The sequence below is a fragment of the Lepidochelys kempii genome, chromosome 11 (genome assembly GCF_965140285.1).
Source record: "Lepidochelys kempii isolate rLepKem1 chromosome 11, rLepKem1.hap1, whole genome shotgun sequence".
NCBI lineage: Eukaryota > Metazoa > Chordata > Testudines > Cheloniidae > Lepidochelys > Lepidochelys kempii.
The window spans coordinates 79403073-79425143 of NC_136390.1; the positions used below are offsets into that span (position 1 = coordinate 79403073).

The 22071-nt window shown below is 45.5% G+C and overlaps 1 protein-coding gene across 16 annotated transcripts in view; it reads right to left on the bottom strand.

Moving 5' to 3' along the window:
* DIP2A (DIP2 acetate--CoA ligase A) overlaps positions 1-22071 on the bottom strand; it is a 248545-nt gene that overhangs the window by 70166 nt on the left and 156308 nt on the right. For 12 of the 16 annotated variants that reach the window (XR_012154401.1, XM_073306935.1, XM_073306938.1 and 9 more), the window contains 7 exons: positions 19175-19303; positions 17450-17569; positions 15358-15555; positions 11640-11731; positions 9305-9415; positions 805-928; positions 376-485 (listed from right to left, as the gene is read on the bottom strand). Coding sequence is in view for 15 of the 16 variants with exons in the window: in XM_073306935.1 (XP_073163036.1) it covers positions 376-485; positions 805-928; positions 9305-9415; positions 11640-11731; positions 15358-15555; positions 17450-17569; positions 19175-19303 (884 nt within the window). In the remaining variant the exon portion in view is untranslated. Of the gene's footprint in view, positions 1-375; positions 486-804; positions 929-9304; positions 9416-11639; positions 11732-15357; positions 15556-17438; positions 17570-19174; positions 19304-22071 lie in introns of those variants that run through there. The other 4 variants (XM_073306937.1, XM_073306948.1, XM_073306936.1 and 1 more) reach the window with 3 other exon arrangements.

Here is a 22071-nt window from a genome sequence, read left to right on the forward strand (position 1 = left end):
ATGATACATCCGATCACATGGCGAGATAATCATTTACACACTGACTGTTTTCAGTAAGGACAGAGGGAGAGCAAGAGAATGGATACATTCAGTACAAGAGTGGAAATCAATGATGGAACCCATGTGTCAGATACAGAGTGATACTTTCTAGCATCACTTAAGGTCAGATATAAAGGAAAGGAAAAAGACATTGACGGTCAGATGTTGGGATCATAACTAGCTGGTGAAAGATTCAGAGACTGGGACAATTTCTTGCTCTACACTGAAAAATTAAGTAATTTACAATCTCTCAGGACTACAAAGAGAACAATAAAGTGCTCTGTGGAACAGGTGACCGTAGCGTAAGTACTTGCTAAGCTTACTGCATTTGTTTACCTCAATATAAGCGATATCAGCACTGGCATCCCGTACTTGTGGATGCCAGTCCTTGGCTGGTTTTGCGAGATGCTTTCCATCCATCACAAACCAAACAAGACGAGGCCAACCTTAAATTAAAAACAAGACAAAAATTATTAAAACACTTCCAAAGAAATATTTTGTTTTTCAATATTCTGGGACAGCAACAACTAGCTAAGCAAAAGCACCAGAATCATGCTGCTGGGGGAAATGTGGAATGAAAATCATTAACAGCTTGATCAAAGCACTCTTTTGACAAGAGGCAGACAGTTTTCAGATTTCTCTTCCTTCTTCCTTCATATGTACAGTTAGAAATGTGTAATCACAATCAAACTAGTAATTGTACAGTAGCATTCAATATCTATGTTCTTTGCTCTGCAGAAAAATAATGGATAACAAAAAATGTACCTTTGAATGTAACTACCTCCCCAGTTTGAGCTTTTGGAAGGCCTTTTTGACAAACGTCCGTTGTCAAAGCTAACGTTACTCCACAACTGCCCAAGAGAAATCCAATCTGTTGGCTGCCAGCATCCTGTAGAAAAACCATGATGTTATTGTAAATATGCAAATAGTAAAGCTTAGAGTTTTCTGCAATTCTGCCATGCTTAGAAGACGTTAAGAAGTTACATATGAATAATCATGTGTTTCCAGACACCGCATTTCTTAGCCTTCACACATGTACAGTTGCTTTAAATGTCTCCCTGTTTTCTGGTGCCCATTACTGCAATATGAGAGTGCCTATCCAAATCCTTGATCTCCTGTGACTCCTATTCATTTGGATGCACCTCTCTGTTGTGAGTAACTCAGAGATGTGTAATTCAACGCAACAGAGATGTTCCTTTCTTATTTTTAAATAAACGTAAGTTCCTAAATCCAGGAAAAAAGACAGTTACCTTTTCTGTAACTAGTGTTCTTCGAGATGTGTTGCTCATGTCTATTCCACAACAGATGTGCGTCCTCGCCATATGCACGGGTGCCGGAAGTCTTCCCCCTAGCAGTACCCGAAATGGGGGAGCGCCCCCTGTGACTCCTGGAGCGGTGCCTCCATGGTGCGGTATCAGGGGAGCTGCGTGCTCCCCCCACCCTCAGTTCCTTCTTGCCAGACAACTCCGACAGAGGGGAAGGAGGGTGGGGTGTGCAATGGACATGAGCAACACATCTTGAAGAACACCAGCTATGGAAAAAGGTAACTGTCTTTTCTTCTTAGAGTGGTTGCTCATGTGTATTCCACAATAGGTGATTCCAAGCTATACCTGTTGGAGGTGGGAGGAGTTCACAGATCCCTGGGACGGAGTACAGCCCTGCCGAACCCGGCGTCATCCCTGGTTTGGGAGACAATCGCGTAGTGCGAGGTAAACGTGCGAACCAACGACCAAGTGGCGGCCCTACAAATAACCTGGATAGGGACCTGGGCTACAAAGGCAGCCGATGAGGCCCGGGCCTGAGTTGAGTGTGCCTTTACAATGGATGGCGGGGGAATGCCCGCCAGATCATAACAGGTGCGAATGCACGAGGTGATCCAATGGGAGAGGCGCTGGGTGGAAATCGACTGATCCTGCATGTGTTCAGCTGAGGCAACAAACAGTTGAGAGGACTTCCTGAACAGCTTAGTCCATTCCAGGTAGAATGCCAGCACCCTACGCATGTCGAGCGAGTGGAGGCGGCGTTCCTCACTGGACGCATGCGGCTTGGGGCAGAGGACAGGCAGGAAAATGTCCTGGCCCAAGTGATAGGCAGAGACCACCTTAGGTAGGAATGCGGGGTGTGGGCGGAGCTGAACCTTATCCTTATGAAAAACCGTGTATGAGAGTTCGGAGGTCAGGGCCCTGAACTCTGAGACCTGCTTCGCCGATGTGATAGCAACCAGGAAGGCAACCTTCCATGAGAGGTGAGACTAGGAGCATGTGGCCAGAGGTTCAAACGGGGGCCCCGAGAGACGGGATAACACCAAGTTCAGGTCCCACGGCGGGACAGGGGGCCTAGCACATGGAAAAAAGACAGTCCAATCCCTTAAGGAATTGTCTAGTCATAGCATGTGAGAACACCGTGTGTCCCTGCACCGGCGGATGGAAGGCCGATATGGCCGCCAGGTGCACCCTGACCAACAAGGGCGCCAGGCCCTGGGCTCTAACGTGAAGGAGGTAGTCCAGGATAAGCTGGATCGGGGCGGCCACCAGGGAAACACCCTGCTCTGCTCGGTGGCCCATCTGGAGAACCAGGACCACTTCACCACGTAGGCGCGGCCTGTGGAGGGCCGCCTACTTTCCAGAAGAGCTAGACCCCCTCCAAACACATCTGCTCCTCCCCGCCTAGCCATTGAGCAGCCACACCGTGAGGTGGCGAGCCGCTAGGTTGGGATGGAGGAGGCGGCCCCGGTCCTGGGGGAGAGCAGGTCCGGGTGGAGCGGCAATGGCTGCGGCAGAGCCACTGCCAGGCCATGAGGGTCCCGTACCAATGCTGCGGGGCCATGCCGGGGCAATCAGGAGAACCCGGGCCTTGTCCATTGTTACTTTCTCCAGGACCCTGCTGATGAGAGGGAACGCACAGAGAAACTGGTCCGACCAGGACAGAAGGAAGGGATCGGAGATACCGCCCTTTCCCAGACCCCCCCGGAGCAGAACCTGTCCCGGGCCTGGGAGAACTCCGAGGCCAGCTAAAGCTGGAGGGTCCTCATTCGGAGCCTGGCAGACCACATACGTGCATGCCGATATGTGACCCAGGAGCTGGAGGCACGCTCTGGCTGTTGTCACAGGGAACTTTGTGACCGTGTCGATGAGGCCTTTTAGGGTCTCGAATCTGTCTGGTGGGAGGAAAGCCGTGGCCGATGAGGCATTTAGGAGTGCCCCGATAAACTATGTGCTGGACCAGGACTAACGTGGGCTTGGTGTCGTTTACTAACAGGCCCAAGGCAGCACATGTGGACAATAGAAGCGTCACATGATCCTGCACCTGCAACCAGGAGCTGCCCTTGACCAGCCAATCATCCAGGTAGGGAAAGATCTGGACCCCCCAGCACCTGAGATAGGCTACCACCACCAACATACATTTTGTGAACACCCTTGGGGCAGTGGATAGGCCAAAAGGGAGGACCATAAATTGGTAGTGATTCTGTCCCCCAGGAAATGGAGGAAGCGTCTGTACCCCTCAAATATGTGGATGTGGAAATATGGATCCTGCAGATCCAGGGCAGCGTACCAATCCCCTGGATACAGGGAGGGGATGATGGAGGCCAGGGAGACCATGCGAAACTTGAGTTTGACCATAAACTGGTTCAGATCCCGCAAGTCCAGGATGGGCCTGAGTCCCCCTTCGGCCTTCAGAATAAGGAAATAGCAGGAGTAGAACCCCTTGCCTCTGAACTCCCCGGGGACCATTTCCACTGCTCCCAGGTCTAGGAGCCGCCCCACCTCCTACTCTAGGAGGGCTTCGTGCAAAGGATCCCCCAGAAGGAATGGGGGTGGAGGATGGTTGGGTGGGGGCAAAACAAATTGCAGCGTCTAGCCCCGGGAGACTGTGTTGAGGATCCAGCGGTCTGAGGTTAGTTGCAACCACTCCGGGAGGAAAGCACACAACCAATTGCAGAAGGAAGCTTTACTGAGGGGGGATTCCCTTCGCGAACTGTCAGGGTGCACCCCGGCGTCCCATCAAAGCTGCCTTTTCCCTGCCTGCTTGCCCTTGGAGGACCCAGGCTGCGGGGCAGGCCGTGACTGCCGCTGAGCGCGCCTCTTATAGTCTCCCGACTTTTTATTGGCAGCCTCGTACTTAGGCTGGGCATCCGGAGCAGGGACCTGCTGCGGCTTAAACTTAGTTTTGGCTGGAGCTGGAACATAAAGACTCAGGGTCTGCAGAGTCATGCGGGAGTCCTTCATGCCATGCAGCTGTGTATCCGTTTGTTCCGCAAACAGAGCCTTGCCATCAAACAGGAGATCCTGCATGGCCGACTGCACCTCGCCGGACAGCAGGAGCCACGACGCCCTTCTCATGGACACCGCTGAGGCCATGGATCAAGCTGCCATGTCCGCCGCATCTGACGCCATCTGCAGGGACAGCCTGGCAGCAGCTGCACCCTTCTCCACCAGCGCCTTGAACTCTTTCTTATCGCGCTCCTGGTGGGAGTCCTCGAATTTGAGCAGTGAACCCCACAAGTTGAATTCGTATCTGCCCAGGAGAGCCTGGTGGTTTGCCACCCACAACTGGAAACTCAAGGATGAATAAATCTTTCTGCTAAAAGAGTCCAGCCTCCTTCATAAAATAACAGAATCATAGAATATCAGGGTTGGAAGGGACTTCAGGAGGTCATCTAGGCCAACCCCCTGCTCAAAGCAGGACCAATCCCCAATTAAACCATCCCAGCCAGGGCTTTGTCAAGCCTGACCTTAAAAACTTCTAAGGAAGGAGATTCCACCACCTCCCTAGGTAACGCATTCCAGTGTTTCACCACCCTCCTAGTGAAAAAGTTTTTCCTAATATCCAACCTAAACCTCCCCCACTGCAACTTGAGACCATTACTCCTTGTTCTGTCATCTGCTACCACTGAGAACAGTCTAGAGCCATCCTCTTTGGAACCCCCTTTCAGGTAGTTGAAAGCAGCTATCAAATCCCCCCTCATTCTTCTCTTCCGCAGACTAAACATCCCCAGTTCCCTCAGCATCTCCTTATAAGTCATGTGTTCCAGTCCCCTAATAATTTTTCTTGCCCTCCGCTGGACTCTTTCCAATTTTTCCACATCCTTCTTGCAGTGCGGGGCCCAAAACTGGACACAGTACTCCAGATGAGGCCTCACCAATGTCGAATAGAGGGGAACGATCACGTCCCTCGATCTCCTGGCAATGCCCCTACTTATACATCCCAAAATGCCATTGGCCTTCTTGGCTACAAGGGCACACTGTTGACTCATATCCAGCTTCTCGTCCACTGCCACCCCTAGGGTCCTTTTCTGCAGAACTGCTGCCTAGCCATTCGGTCCCTAGTCTGTAGCGGTGCATTGGATTTTTCCGTCCTAAGTGCAGGACTCTGCACTTGTCCTTGTTGAACCTTGTCAGATTTCTTTTGGCCCAATCCTCCAATTTGTTTAGTTCTTGAGTCTTTATTTTTCGGAGTGAGGACTGGTTGGCCCTGCCACTCCCTGTGATTGACCGACTCAACCACCATGGAGTTGTGCGTCGGGTGGGTGTATAAGTACTCGTGCCCCTTGGTGGGTACAAAGTACTTGCGTTCCGCATTCTTTGAGATGGGGGCCAGGGAAGCCGGCGTTTGCCACAGGGTATTTGAAATCCTTGCCACCCCCTCATGGAGGGGCAAAGCCACCCTGCCCAGTGCCGAAGATGACAGTACATTGAACAGGGAGTCCGAGGGCTCCTCCAGCTCCTCTGCCTGGAGCTGAAGGCTCAATGCCACCCGTTTTAAAAAAGTTCTTGATGGGCCCTAAAGTCCTCCTGCGGGATGGAGGGGGTTGGGGCTGCTATCGCCTCATCCGGCGAGGAAGCTGGTACAGTACTCTGGGTATCTGCTGGCACCGGAGGGTCCACCACCTGGTCGGTCTCCAGGCACGGTGCCAAGGACGTATGTTCCACCGACCCTCTCATTGGGGGCCTGGAGAGAGAGGCCGACGGCGCCTCTGAGGCTCCGGCTACCGAGCGGGCCCCCACCGGGCGCTGCGTCAGAGGCCATGGTGCCCACTGGTACCGTGCTGCCACTGGGCCTGATGCCACTGCACCTGCTGTGGCAGCAACGGCCCCGGCTGTTCAGCCTGGCCCATGGAAGGCTGACTACGAGCGGAGACCAGGCTGATGAACGACCTGCTGCTGCCATGGGACCGGGAGGACCAGTACCGCCAGTAGCTGCTGCTCCGACGGGTGGACCCATGGCGGCATGGTGCTGGTGATCTACGCCCTGGGCTGCAGAGACAGTGCCTCGGCGGGAACCGGGAGCGGGATTCCGAGCGGGAATGGCGACGACGTCCATGCTGCGACTGGCTGCGGTAACCCCTGCGAGACGAGGACCTCTGGTGACGTCTGCTTCGGTCCCATTGGTAATTGCTCCGTGGCATGGAGCGGTTCTGGGAGTCCCGGTCGGACAGTACCCAACCAGACAGTCTGGTGGGAGTCGAGGACAAGCCACGTGGACTGAGTCCTGAATGGTCGCTGGGTGGAGAACGGCGTCAGGAACGTTCCTGCGACCGAGACCAATACTGAGCCAGGGGCAACTGTGGAGAACCCAGCAGTGGCTTGCCTCTGGAGTGGGGGCCGATACCGGCGGCGCTCCTGGTTACGGCATGGTCATAACATCTCTGGCCACCTGCAGGGCCTCCGGCATGGACGGCATCCGGACATCCGGGCAGGCCTGGTCCTACGTGGTGGGCTACTCCACTCAACGTGAGTTGGAGGCCTAGAGGGGATCGAGGACTGCCCGACATCGGTCTAGTCTCTGCCCTTGGTTTACCTCGGTGCTGCTGTGAAGGTGGTACTTTCTTAGCCTTCTTATGCCCCACAGATGGGGAGCGGTGCCGACTAGTCAAAGGCACCGGGAGGTCTCTGTGCACCGATGCTGTGGTGCCTGGTGCCGACTCAGAGCGGCGCACCGGAGCTGGGGTCAGCGCCGACTCCATGAGAATGGCCCACTCTCTTAGTCCGAGGTTTAAACAACTTGCAAATTTTGTAACGATCACTGATATGGGTCTCACCCAAACAGCGTAGACAGTCTGCGTGTGGACCACTTAGATCTCCTACAAGTGTTGCACGCCTTAAAAGCTGGGTCGCGGGGCATGCCCTGGCCCGGGTACTCTAACTAAATGAACTAACTGTAACAGCGAACTAACGATAGGTACTAGCACTGAACGAACGAAAAGTTCTGGGGACGAGCTACAGCAGAGCTGGAGCAGCACAGCTCCGATGCACCTTCACTGGTGGTAAGAAGGAACTGAGGGTGGGGGAAGCACGCAGCTCCCCTTATACCGCGCCATGGAGGCGCCACTCCAGGGGTCGCTGGGGTGCTCCCCCTACGGGTACTGCTAAGGGAAAAACTTCCGGCACCAGTGTACGTGGCGAGCACGCACACCTATTGTGGAATACACATGAGCAATCACTCGAAGACCCACCTTAGTCTGCCTATATGTATCAACTGCTGTTCTATATTGCTACCAAGCTGAAAACGTAGCCTCTATAAACGCTAGAAATGCCTTTCTCCAAACAGCCTGTTTTCATCCACAGTACTTAGAGTTATGACAAGTAACATTTTAACATGTTATAGTTACAAAGTACAGAGCTTTTAACATATTGCTGATGACATTCAACAATGGCTCAAAACAACCTCTAGTCACAAAGGAGGGGGCATTTCTGTAGGACAAGCGAAGCACAGAAATGCATACTTATGGAATGGATAGATAGGCAGTATCATGGAGCTATGAAGAAGACTAAATACATTTACAGAACTAGGCCAATGCTACGCTACAGTGTTAAACATGACATACAAGTTTTTCCAGGATCATGTCAACATTAATAGGAAAGGGTCTATTTTTCATAGTCCTGAGCTGACATTCATCTATGCAAGTAATATTTTTGATATTAACTGACCCCGTCTACCTTACAGCTCAGGTTAGGAAATCTGCTTCATTAAACCCTCAGGGTAAAACTGAGTCACAGACCAAAAATCTAAAACGTTAAAGTTGATCGAATACAAAAAATGTTAATACGACAGAAACGTGCTGCAAACTTTTATACTGAAAGTTAAAAAAGTTAAAAAAAGGAATAAGGTGTCAACACAGATAGTTTAGACCTAGATTTATTTTAATTGAGGGAATTATTAGCAGGAATGGGAACTAAATTGAAAATCCAAGAGTTTCTACTGTATGATAAAGCATTTAATCAAAATAGTAAAATCTTCCACAACAGGTAAAAATTTTAAAAATAACTTAATTTTTTAAAAACTCATAGACTTTAAGGCCAGAGTGGATCATCGTGACCATCTAGTCTGACCTGCACATCGCAGGTGACAGAGCCTCACCTACCCACTCCTGTAACAGACCCCGAACCTCTGGCTGAGTTACTAAAGTCCTCAAATCATGGTTTAAAGACTTCAAGTTTCAGAGAATCCATCATTTACACTAGTATAAACCTGCAAATGACCCCATGCTGCAGAGGACGGTGAACCCCCCCCCCCCAGGGTCTCTGCCAATCTGACCCAGGGGAAAATTCCTTCCTGACCCCAACTGTGGCCATCAGGTAGACCCTGAGCATGTGGGCCAGACTCCTGGGAGAGAATTCTGTCGTAACTCAGAACCCTCCCCATCCAATGTCCCATCACTGGCCGCTGGAGACATTTGCTGCCAGCAGTCACAGATTGGCCACATGGCATTGCAGGCCGTCCCATCAGACCTTCCCGCCCAACAACTTATCAAGCTCAGTCTTGAAGCTAGTTAGGTTTAAATACATATATTTAGAGATTTAGTTAACAGTGTTGACTAACACTGCCATCATAACATTCAACGTTAAAAGAACTTTGAAAAATTCATGAACATCTCTACAAGCATATATATACTAAAGGGGCAGTTCAATTATTTATATCACAGGTTTTCCCAGGTTAGGTATTAAATTCCACTCCACAAACATACTAGCATTCATTAAAATCTAACATTTAGAGAGAAGTACAACCATCAGTTCAGCTCATGCACTGTGCTGCTTTCTTCTGCAGACAGACACTTCAGTTCTACTGCTGTTTGGATTTATAACATCCCTCTACTCTTGAAGCCATAAAAAACTATCCATCCACATCCCCTTAACCACAAAAAAACTCACTTATTATTCTGCCTAGTTGTGGCACATTGTACCTCAAAGCAACACTGTGGAACCGCCATATTCTCTTGTAAAACTGATTATTTTCACTACCTAATGTTGCTGACACACTCAGTTACCTTTCTTGTTAGTGGTACTTCTATTGGCACAGGAACCAGGTCTGCTAGGAGGCACCCATAAAATGCCACCATAAACATCACAGGATCACTGTTAGGAAATACGAGAGCCACCTATAACAAGATTGAGCAAAGCCGGTAAAAGTCTTTTAGAGAGTCTTTTTGAAAACACATTTCCCACATATTGTTCAGGATCATAACAAGAACTGGAGACATTTAAACAATGGTAATCACCATAGCACACACATGCACATTCATCATTGTTTAGGAAGGTATACAAGCTTCATATTCACTGGATGAAGCAAACTGATCTCCCTGCTTGTGAATACATTATATAATCAATACAATCTTCTTGAACCAAAGGATTCCACAGAGCAGTTCACTTTTATGTAGTTCATTTCCACAAACCCCTTATAAAGAAGGTCCCTTCAATCAGATTTTTTTCCAGAAATGCTAAATATAATATTGCATTTAGCAATAATTACACTGACGTGACAAAGCTTTTTTGAGACAAAGCCATTTCTGACTGTCCAACTCATCCATAATTTTGTTCAGTCTTTACTGTCTTACCAATGATACAGCAATTTGTACACAGCACATGCAAGAGACTGTACTGACATTGGCCTTTTGCTTACTGTGATTCATTATGAATTCTATGCTTGCTGAAGGAAAAAAAATATACAAAAAAGGAATGAAGAAAGCTGCTTATTTTAGGGAAAAAAATGCACTACCTTACATTTATTAGCCAATTAAACGTGATAGTGATGTTTGGAATAATGAAAATGACCTCATCAGGTACATTGATTTTCCATTGCTAGTATCAAGGCCAGTAGCTTCAGGACTTGACATTTTGTCTGTGCTAAGAATTCACACTCCAGGTACAATAGGGTCAAGTATAAAGTCTACTGTTAAAAGGCTTGAGCAACTGAGAATAATTGTACGTTACGGGCCTGAACATCAGCACATACTGTCCCTGATTAGTCCTTCCGAAGAGCTGTCTAATAGAAATCACCACACCAGCTCCATGTCTGAATTACCAAGCTACCTCAAAAAGAACAGGACGACATGTGGCACCTTAGAGACTAACAAATTTATTTGAGCATAAGCTTTTGTGAGCTACAGCTCACTTCATCGGATGCATGTAGTGGAAAATACAGTGGGGAGATTTTATATACACAGAGACCATGAAACAATGGATATTACCATACAAACTGTAACAAGAGTAATCAGGTAAGGTGAGCTATTACCAGCAGGAGAGCGGGGTGGGGGGGGGGGAAGGGAACCTTTTGTAGTGATAATTAAGGTGGGCCATTTCCAGCAGTTGACAAGAACGTGTGAGGATCGGGGGGGGGGGGGGTTAAACATGGGGAAATAGTTTTACTTTGTGTAATGACCCATCCACTCCCAGTCTTTATTCAAGCCTAATTTAATGGTGTCCAGTTTGCAAATTAATTCCAGTTCAGCAGTATCTCGTTGGAGTCTGTTTTTGAAGTTTTTTTGCTGAAGCACTGCCACTTTTAGGTCCAAAGGCCTCAGTACAAACGAAGCATAAATTCTGAAATAAGCATTTTAATACGATCTAATCACTTCATTTAACATCATACCTACCACAAGGATTCCAAAGGTAGGACTCAAAAACCCTGTTGCAATAAACACCATTTCAATAGTGTTGTTCAGTGTACAGCTGTGTGTATGTGGTGTCCAAGAATTCTGGGGCAAGGAACAGAATGGCAAACAAACCTCCTCTCACTCTCATTCAGGATTCTCCAGAAGACCTGCTTTTGTTCCATGAGGCTCAGACAGGAGGCAAAGCCAGTGAGAAATACCAGCATGGTGGGAATGTGGAGAGTTGGCCTGACCAAGCAGCTCCCCATCCCCGTTGTCCATGACACAAAGGGGAGCTGACCTGGAGCACTAAGCTCCCTGTGTGGTTCCCCAGCCGCTCAAATGGAAGCAACAGCTCCATCATCTATGGGAAGCACAGACCAGTGGGTAGCAAGCTGTAGGTGGGAGGGCAGAGGGAAAGAGCGGGACTAGCAAGGTCCTTCAACTTCTAAGCCTTGTGTGACCACCCCACCTGCCCACCTCCAGCCATACCACCCTACCATGTGGTAACACCAGCTCCGTGCTATCTGTTTAGATTGCAAGCTCTTTGTTACAGGGACCTGTCTTATTACTTGATAGTACAGCACCCAGCAAACTTTTGGACATCATATAAATAAAATAATACAGGCAAAATTCCCAATAGAACTTTAGTTCCAAAATGCACAGCTCCTTTCAAATCTAGTTTTAAACATTATTCCAGTCTTACTCCAACGCAACGCCAGTAGTTACCTACCCTGTGTCCAGGTTTGAGCAGTGGTTCATTCTTACTGGTTAGTTTGTTAAGAAGTGTATATGCTAACTTCAAGCTCCGGCTCCAGAGTTTGCCTAGAATTAGAGCACAGATATAAGAATAAAAAAGCAACAGGCTACACTTTAAACACTGACTAGTGATCTTGGGTCCCCAACTGGGAACACCATGAAGGGGCCTGATTTTTAGAAAGCAAATGCCAAGCACCTTCTGAAAATTAGGTGCTTTTAAGGTGTCTCAAAGCTCTTAAATTATCCACAATAGAGTTACTGCCTGTCTTATTGTGCGAACACCATTATGTATGAAAAACTACTGAGTAACTAATTCACTGGGTCTATGGCTTCCATCACTTCTACTTAAGAGAACTGCCTTTCAGCAAATTGTGATTTAACAACTAAATTAGCCCAAGAACTTTTGCCTGGAGCATTAAAATATCTGGCAGCATTTTGTCAACTTTCCTCTCCGCTGACGATGCATACAAAGGGCAATTTCTCAAAATGACCCTTTGATGGTAACCTATTAAATGAATCATAGAAACATAGGACTGGAAGAGACCTTGAGAGGTCATCTAGTCCAGTCTTCTGTACTGAGGTAGGACTAAGTATTATCTAACCATCCCTGACAGGTGTTTGTCTAACCTGCTCTTCAAAACCACCACCAACAGCGATTCCACAACTTCCCCACGTAAACTGTTCCAGTGCTGACCTACCCTGACAGTTAGAAAGTTTTTTCTAATGTCTAACTAAATCTTCCTTGCTGCAATTTAAGCCCATTGCTTCTTGTCCTGTCCTCCTGGGTTAAGGAGAACAACGTCTCACCCTCCTCTTTGTAACAGCCTTTTACGTACTTGAAGACTTGTGTCCCCCCTCAGTCTTCTCTTCTCCAGACTAAACAAACCCAGTTTTTTTCAATCTTCCCTCATAGGTCATGTTTTCTAGACCTTTAATCATTTTTGTTGTTCTCCTCTGGACTTTCTCCAATTTGTCCACATCCTTCCTGAAGTACGGTGCCCAGAACTGGACATAATACGCCAGCTGAGGCTTCATCAGCGCAGAGCAGAGCGGGAGAATCACTTCTCGTGTCTTGCTTACAAGACTCCTGCTAATACAGCTCAAAAGGACGTTTGCTTTTTTTGCTATGGTGTTACATTGTTTACCCATATTTAGTCTGTGATCCACTATAAGCCCAGATCCTTTTCTGAAATACTCCATCCTAGGCAGTCATTTCTCATTTTGTATTTGTGCAGTTGATTATTTCTGCCTAAGTGGGGTACTTTGCATTTGTCCTCACTGAATTTCATCCTATTTAATTCAGACCACCTTTCCAGTCTGTCAAGATCATTTTGAATTCTAATCCTGTCCTCCAAAGCACTTACAAACCTCCCAGCTTGGTATCGTCTGCAAACTTTATAAGTTATAACTCTCTCTGCCATTATCCAAATCATTTATGAAGACCCCACTCAATATACCCTTCCAGCTTCATTGTGAATCATTGATAACTACTCTCTGGATATTGTTTTCCAGCCAGTTGTGCACCTGTTTCATTTAGGCTAAATTTTTCTTTAAGTTATCACGGTCTTCTCTACATAGTTTATTGGTTTTACCAAGTTCTGCTTTTACTCTCTTCAAGCTTAAAACCAGGTAAAATAAAGTCAGCATTAGGTCAGTTAAAATGCATCTTTTTAAAGTACTCTATTACAGTGGCTCCCGAGCTGTGTTCTCTGGAACAATTGCTGGTCATTTGCAAAGAGGTGGCTGGTGGCAAGGTGCTGGCTCTTCTCATTTCCAGCTGATAATCCGCATTTAAAGAAGCTTTGTTGGTCACCTTCTCCCACATTTACTACCACAAATTCGTAGGGGCAAATGTTGCAATGGCTTATGTGCAAAAGGAACATTAGGAAAGTTTTTAAAATGTACGACTGGTACTCTAAAAAGGAATAATTAAATATTCCTGATTTTAGAGTAATTAGAACAATCACATCATACACAGTATTTGAATTCAGCTACCAGAATTAAAAGTCTGTTTTTAAAATGACATTTCACTGAATATTTTGACAGATATAGATAGATTTGCATTATTAATAAAAGCATATTCAGGACTACAATACTTTTATACTAGTATATAACAGAAACATACATCAAATGATAAATTATCTTACGAACAACACTTTCATTTAGCCCACTCTCTAATTAAGAATGGTACTAGGTCTTTGCTCCACTATTATTTCAACATTAAACATACAAAAGTACATAAAGAAACTGGCTGTCCTGAATGCCATGATATCATACTTCATACTTAGCTAAAAAACAAGATCATCAAGAAAAAGAGCTGAAAAATAATCTCAGTTAGACAAACTCAAAATACGACTGGTTACCTTTTTAGGATTGCCTATTTTTAAAAAGGACTCCTAATTTATTACTATGACTTCAACTACTCTGCTTAAACTAGAACTAATTTCTAAGATAGTTAATTATCAGACATTATTTATATCAGTTCTGATTTTTTATTTATGGCTATCAAAAGAAAGCATCTGAATACAGTTCAGACCAATTGGCCATCTTGCTAAAGCCCCACCACTCCATCTACTCATATTAATTTATTCAATTACCTATCAAATAATGTTGCATAATTGCCTAGTCAAGTTCCTTGGATGTTTCATAGGAAATTTTAATATAATGCATAAAGGCAAAGATAATTGCAAGTAACATGCTGCTGAGCTGCCACTGAGGAGTAACCAAATTGTCTCCTAAAAAGCACCTGACTGCTGGAATACGTCCTGTTCACTGATGGAGCAAAGTTTCCTATCTGACGATTATGCTTCCATTAGCATATTCTGAATTCTAGAACTTCTGTTCTAAGTAATCATGTGAACAAGCTCCAGAAGTATCTACTTTTCAAATTTGATGAGTGCACTTTGTTCTAGTCATCTGTCCCTTTCTGCTCTACATACAAGAAAACCTCACAAAGGAGGGTTGTCTTTAGTCTCCTCTTCTAGTGAGAAGAAAAGGAGTACTTGTGGCACCTTAAAGACTAACCAATTTATTTGAGCATAAGCTTTCGTGAGCTACAGCTCACTTCATTGGATGCATACTGTGGAAAGTGTAGAAGATCTTTTTATACACACAAAGCATGAAAAAATACCTCCCCCTACCCCACTCTAGATAAGCTATTACCAGCAGGAGAGTGGGGTGGGGGGAGGTATTTTTTCATGCTTTGTGTGTATAAAAAGATCTTCTACACTTTCCACGGTATGCATCCGATGAAGTGAGCTGTAGCTCACAAAAGCTTATGCTCAAATAAATTGGTTAGCCTCTAAGGTGCCACAAGTACTCCCTTTCTTTTTGCGAATACAGACTAACACGGCTGTTACTCTGAAACCTGTCTTCTAGTGAGCAAGTCCAATGAATTACTATGCTTATTGCTGATGAAAAAGCCATTTCTTGGAGAATCAGTGCAGATCCCTATTGTACATTCCCCCTCCAAACTACATTTTTCATCCTCTCTAAGATAAAGTCAATATTCAGTGGTCCAGGATACCACAATCCACACCTACATAGGAGTCTCAAAAGTGACAGAAAAATGTACTGTATTCAGCAAGTCTCTTTTATACCGAGTGAAGCAAATGGCTCATTCCCAAATAACCAGCTCTTCCTCTTTCAATTTTTTCCCCATTTTTATTAAAGGTACCAAAGTCAATACTTGCCATAGGTAAGAGTATAGATGGCTTTCCCGGTTGTATCCAATGCAGTTAGACATGGGGTTTTTGGCTGGGTGGTCCCCCAGCGCTGCAGAGCAGCCAGGAGTGATGGGGGCCAGTTGGTAACCACACCTAAGGGTTCGCCTTTAAGTACAGTCATCTGACCTCCCTCTGGCTTTGGCTGATTTGGGTCAGGCTGTTGTACTAAACGAAGAAGAACATTAAAATTACAAAATTTTATGCTTGAAATGCATGTGTCATACTTAACATCTCTGGAGTCCATTAACCAGTTCCACCTCTCCGTTTCTCACAGCTGTAGTGGCTTATTTCATTTTTAAGATGATGCTGTTTAAGGATCTGTGGGCTTCCTCCTTGTCAGAAAGTGTTTACCTTGGCTGGCATTTTTTAAATTCCAAATCTTCTATTTCACAAAAGACTTGGACAGATGACTAGTGAATTTGAATCCCAAGATCACTCTACAGCTCTGCTGTGGGAAAAAGACACTTCTGCTAACATGTCTTCTGCTTGTTTGCATAGAGGCAAGATAGGCAGCAACTGGGGACAGGTTAGTAGAAAGGTAGCATTCCCAATTATTAGAGCAGTGGTTCTCAACTCTGGTTTACTGCTTGTTCAGCGAAAGCCCCTGGCGCATCAGGCCGATTTGTTTATCTGGTGCGTCCACAGGTTTGGCCGATCGTGGCTCCCACTGGCTGCGGTTCGCAGCTCCAGGCCAGTGGGGGCTGCGGGAAGGGCACCCAGCACATCCCTCGGCCCGTGCTGCTTTCTGCAGCCCTCATTGGCCTGGAGCAGCGAACCGTGGCCAGTGGGAGACGCGATCGGCCGAACCTGCGGAAACGGCAGGTAAACAAACCGGCCTGGCCGGCCAGGGGCTTTCCCTGAACAAGCGGTGGACCAAAGCTGAGAACACTGGATTAGAGGGATGTTCATTTTTGGGCACTAAGTTCCCACATGATTGATGCTAAAGGTTTGAGAGGACTGGGGGACAGGTAGGATTGTAGAATATATTTAGACAGAGCACGTATCAGCGTATCAAAAGCCAAACCAGTACATTGCTTCTGTGTGTTAGGACAAGTCTACACTACCATGCTACATCGGCACAGCTGCACCGATGCAACTGTGCTGCTGTAGCGCATCTGGGGAACACGCACTATGCCAACGGGAGAGCGCTGTGCCGTCGGCATAATTAGTCCACCTCTGTGAAAGGTGGAAGCTATGTCACTGGGAGAGCGTCTCTCGCCTTTCATAGCGTGGTATGGACAGTGCTTTAAGTCGACGTAACTTATGTCACACAGGGGGGTGTCATTTTCACACCCCTGAGCGATGCAAGTTACACTGACTTAAGCAGTCGTGTAGACCAGCCCTTAGATATGAACTACAATACAAAAAGAGATCACGATTAGGCTTAGGATTAGAGAACATTTGACATTCCTAATATTTTAAGGTAAAAAAACCTCCCATCATCATACTATACTACTCATAGTATATTACTCATTATTAATATTATTATATTATTTACTCATCATATTATATTACTATAATTTTGCTCTTATTGAAGATTTAAATAAAATCATCTTTTGAAAAGGTCAGCCTCAAAGATGAATGTTTCATAAATTTTTGAACACGTGCAAAAAAAAGTTAGAAAAAACTATTTTGCAAATATAATTATAGTGGTTGCAACTGGTGGGACTGCTATTAACATAAGAATATTAAACATGCAATATTAAATATGAAATCTGCAAAAAAGAAAACAATGTTTATTTAGTGACATCTAGCAGTATTAATAGCAAAAGTTAAAATAATTAAAAGAGCTGTGATATTCTACACTAGTGTTGGCACAAGGTCTGACAATCTGAAATACTGGACATACCGTAACTTGTTTTGTACTTGGAAAAGACAAAAAAGATAAACAATATGCTGCCAAAGAACACCAACTCTGCCACGATGTAAGCCAAGAGCATAGGGGAAAAATGTTTTATAGTACTATTTAAAGAAGCAGAAATCCCTCCTCTCACATAGCTTGTGGGGACAATCAGAAAACTGTGGAGATATTAGTTAACAGCTCTTACACAGCTGTTACCTTCGAGTAGTTCTTCAAAATCATCAACAAAGAACTCTTTCAGTGGTGGGCGCTTTGGTCTTTTCAAGGTGTTTAGAAGTTGTTGGATTTTTGAGGAAACTCTGCTATTCACTGGAACACCTGTCAAATTCATATAAAGAATGAGCAGAACAGAGACTTACATATACTGTCCTCCCTAAACAAAATCTGTCATCTTTCTGATAACATCGGCCCATATACTGAGGAGCACATTTACACTGTGAAAGTGAAAAAGTGGGTGAAAAAGGCAGTTGTCTGGAAAACAACCCCATCAATAGCTTTAAACAAATATTAAGGTTGCTTTAAAGCAATGCTATTTACTAGCTGTTTGCCCACTCTATGTGCCTTCTCACCATCTAATCTAGCTGCAAACAATGCTGACTTTACAAAGTTAGATAATAAACCTGAGTAATGGTGTAGGATTAACCAACGGGATGCTCAGTTTGTTTTATATAGGATGAAGGGTTTTTGCTACATCAATATTTATTCAACGTCAAAATGTGTAAAAAAAATAAGATACTGTAAAGGAGATAGTATTTTTTTTAAAATTGAGTGAGGTTTAGAGGGTTTCACAGAGCCAGAAAAACACTACTACAATACACAACTGGACAGAAGAGAGCTGACTTATTTTTAGCTTTTGCTTATCTCAGTTTGGGGATTTCCAAGTTTGAGATTCAATATACAATTATGTTTTTGAAACTAAAAATGCTATATGATTTTTTTTTTTAAACACACAAAACATATAGGTTTACTATAAAGATGGACATAGGCCAGTCTGGTTGCCCAGTGGTAACATTCCCCACTGCAAAATGGGAAACCTGGGATAGATTTCCAAGCTCTCATTCACTAGGCTATTACAGTGACTTAGAGCACTTCAGTGGCAGCATACTTGGCCACTAAGGGAGAACGAATGATGCACATCGCTAAGAGTAGCCACCCTCTGACTGATTAGTACATAGCATTAACTTCTTCAAAACCCTCTGCTGGAAGGATGGTGGCAAAGAAATGAAACAGTACGCTAAAGGATTAAAGTGGTTCAGTAAACAATGTGCCATGCTTGCCACTATCTGCCCTGAAAAAAACACAACATATAACTTGACGACTAATACACCTTGTACTGAGAAAGCAAAGGATCAGGTGTCAAGAAAAACCATATGGAGAGGGAATATGCATCTCTGAACCACTTCCTGGCCACAAGGAACACAGCAGCTTTGAACCAAGTTACTGACTTTCTCTGTCACAGTGCTGTTGAAGCTCATGAATGGGAAAAGAAAGGGGACTGAGCTTCCAGAGGCAGATCTTCCAAAATACAAGACGGGGTAGAACAGTGTGTCAAAAGGCATGATTTACAAAACATCATTCCAGTCAACTTCACTTCATGTTTGAATCTTTTACTCTATAAGAACAGTTGCAATCCTCTCTCTGATCCCTAAGCTTCAGTCCCTGCCATATACACACTGAACTACTCAAGTCTGAATCTGAATGACAACATACTTCTAGAAAAGAGATTATCCAAATATTACTGATGAGAGTCTAACTGGAAAGCTATAACCATTGCTGGTACTGAACAAACAGCAAATATAATAGCCTATGGTACACTGCATAGGCAAGTCAGGTACCATGGCAAATGTTATATAGACTCTGTCTATTCAGTGATGCAGAAAAATGGCCAGGTGTTGGAGAGTGGAATCATTTTGACATATTCACCATCTGCAGTTTCTAGTATGCTGCTGTTGTAGCCCCTAGGAATTCCTCGTACTGACGCTACTTGTGGTCGCTCATGATGCAAGTGTTCCACAAGACCCGTTGTTACGTCAGGAGGAGCGGAGTGGTTATCTGTGAGGATATAAGAAACAGACACAGAAGGCACATCAGACATCTTAGTTATTAAGATACAAAGTTGCCTCTCACTGTCCACTTATACTTTTCCAGCTTTTTCTCTGCAGAACCCCAAGCCAGATAGTAAGAAAGAAAACGGCTAAAATATTGCAACAGACATCTTTGGGATTGGTCAGAGCAAGTTTTGGTGGGCAGCCAAGTCCCTTTCCCGAAGCCAATCTGATCACTTTGGAGTGAAACTAGAGGGGACCTATTGTGGGTGAATAGAAGGAAGGAGTGAAAGGCAGGCAGCCTCTGGTCCAGCTGGCAGAAGGGGGATGCTCCCAGAATCCAAACTAGGAAAGGAAGAGACTGAATTAGGCACTTCAGGGAGCCTCCCAGCAGGAAGAGTAGGGAGTCAGTAAGAAAAGGTCTCTGATGGGAGCCTCAGCCCATGGATTGCAGCAAGTGCTGATTTTAGATCTCCAAGAGAAAGACATTTGTGGGAAGACCCAGAACGCTGAGGACCAAACAGGAGACAAATGCAGCACAGTTAAGCCCAAAAGATGTTGAGGTCCACATTTAAGGATGGACTTTTGTCATAAATATAAAGGGAAGGCTAAACCCCTTTGAAATCCCTCCTGGCCAGGGGAAAGCTCCTCTCACCTGTAAAGGGTTAAGAAGCTAAAGGTAACCTCGCTGGCACATGACCAAAATGACCAATGAGGAGACAAGATACTTTCAAAAGCTGGGAGGAGGGAGAGAAACAAAGGGTCTGTGTCTGTCGGTATGCTGGTTTCTGCCAGGGATAGACCAGGAATGGAGCCTTAGAACTTTTAGTAAGTAATCTAGCTAGGTATGTGTTAGATTATGATTTCTTTAAATGGCTGAGAAAAGAATTGTGCTGAATAGAATAACTATTTCTGTCTATGTATCTTTTTTGTAACTTAAGGTTTTGCCTAGAGGGGTTCTCTATGTTTTTGAATCTAATTACCCTGTAAGATATCTACCATCCTGATTTTACAGGGGGGATTTCTTTATTTCTATTTACTTCTATTTTTTATTAAAAGTCTTCTTGTAAAACACTGAATGCTTTTTCATTGTTCTCAGATCCAAGTCTGTGGTCACCTATGCAAATTGGTGAGGCTTTTTATCCAACATTTCCCAGGAAAGGGGGGGTGCAAGTGTTGGGAGGATTGTTCATTGTTCTTAAGATCCAAGGGTCTGGGTCTGTAGTCACCTAGGCAAATTGGTGAGGCTTTTTACCAAACCTTGTCCAGGAAGTGGGGTGCAAGGTTTTGGGAAGTATTTTGGGGGGAAGGACGCGTCCAAACAGCTCTTCCCCAGTAACCAGTATTAGTTTGGTGGTGGTAGCGGCCAGTCCAAGGATAACGGGTGTAATATTTTGTACCTTGGGGAAGTTTTGACCTAAGCTGGTAAAGATAAGCTTAGGAGGTTTTTCATGCAGGTCCCCACATCTGTACCCTAGAGTTCAGAGTGGGGGAGGAACCTCGACAACTTTCATAACTAGGTGTGTGGTTCCTTTGCAGGAGTGTGTGGCCCCTCTGTGGTTAGCTCCAGGCTGGATCAGAAAGGGGTAACCGTGCCTTGTTCATTGTGTTATGCCCTCATTATTTACTCGTAAGGGTTACTGCCTGTCTTTTACACTCTCTCTGTTAGACTGAGTGAAATTCCTTGTTTACTGTGAGAGTTTCATTCTTCACCGGACACTCTGAATGTTAAGAGGCCCATGTGGCTCTAATAGATGGACAGTCTTCAGCACTCGGCTCCAGAGATTACAGCATGGTTGTCACAGCTACAAACACTTAGGTCTGGGCTACACTGGGGGGTGGGGTGGGAAGGGAGGGGGCGGTTTCGAACTAAGATACGCAACTTCTCAGCTACGCTATTTGCGTAGCTGACGTCCAAGCATCTTAGTTCGACTTACCTGGGTGTCCTCACAGCAGTGAGTAGACCGCGGTGGCTCCCCCGTCGATTCCGCTTACTCCTCTTGCCGAGGTGGAGTACCGGCGTCAATTTGGGGATCGATTTATTGCATCTAGACGAGATGTGATCAATCGATCCCCGATAGATTGATCACTACCTGCCGATCCGGCAGGTAGTGAAGACGTACCCTTAATATTTCTGGGTACCAATGCTCACAGAGAAGCAGGCTCGAGTCTGTGAGAGACAAGAGCGAGTTGCAATCTGGTGGGATAAATTCAGTTTAAGATGCGGCTGGCATGAGATGACGGAAGACACATTTCCGTCTTGTCACCATTTACACACATTTTATATTTTAATTTTACATGGAGGAAGCAGCAGTGCCCCGGGCTGAAGCCACTGAAACAGCTTCTAAGGTTAATGGCTGGGATGCATCTGCAAAGCTGAAGTTTAGAGATGGGTTCCTACGTGGAGAGGCTCCTCATGTGTATGGAGGACTAAGTTGAGAAGTGAAGCAACAGTAATCGCCTGAAAACTGCCCTCCAACAACCAGCATGTGATGACTGAGATCACACCATCTTCTTCAACCTAGGTAGAGTCCACCTAGGCCTGTGGCAATGACCGTCAGTTACAGTTTTCCCTCAAGAGGGTCCAACCACCCAGGATCAATATGTGACCCATATTAGGGAAAGAGTTCAGAACGCAGCTACAACTGAAAAACCCACCATCTTGAAGAAGCAATCAGGCAGGCATCAGAGCTTGAACTGGAGACCCTAGATATCCAGAGTCCTAAGGAGGAGCTGCGTGAACAGAGCAGAGAGATTGAACTACCTTTGCGAGGC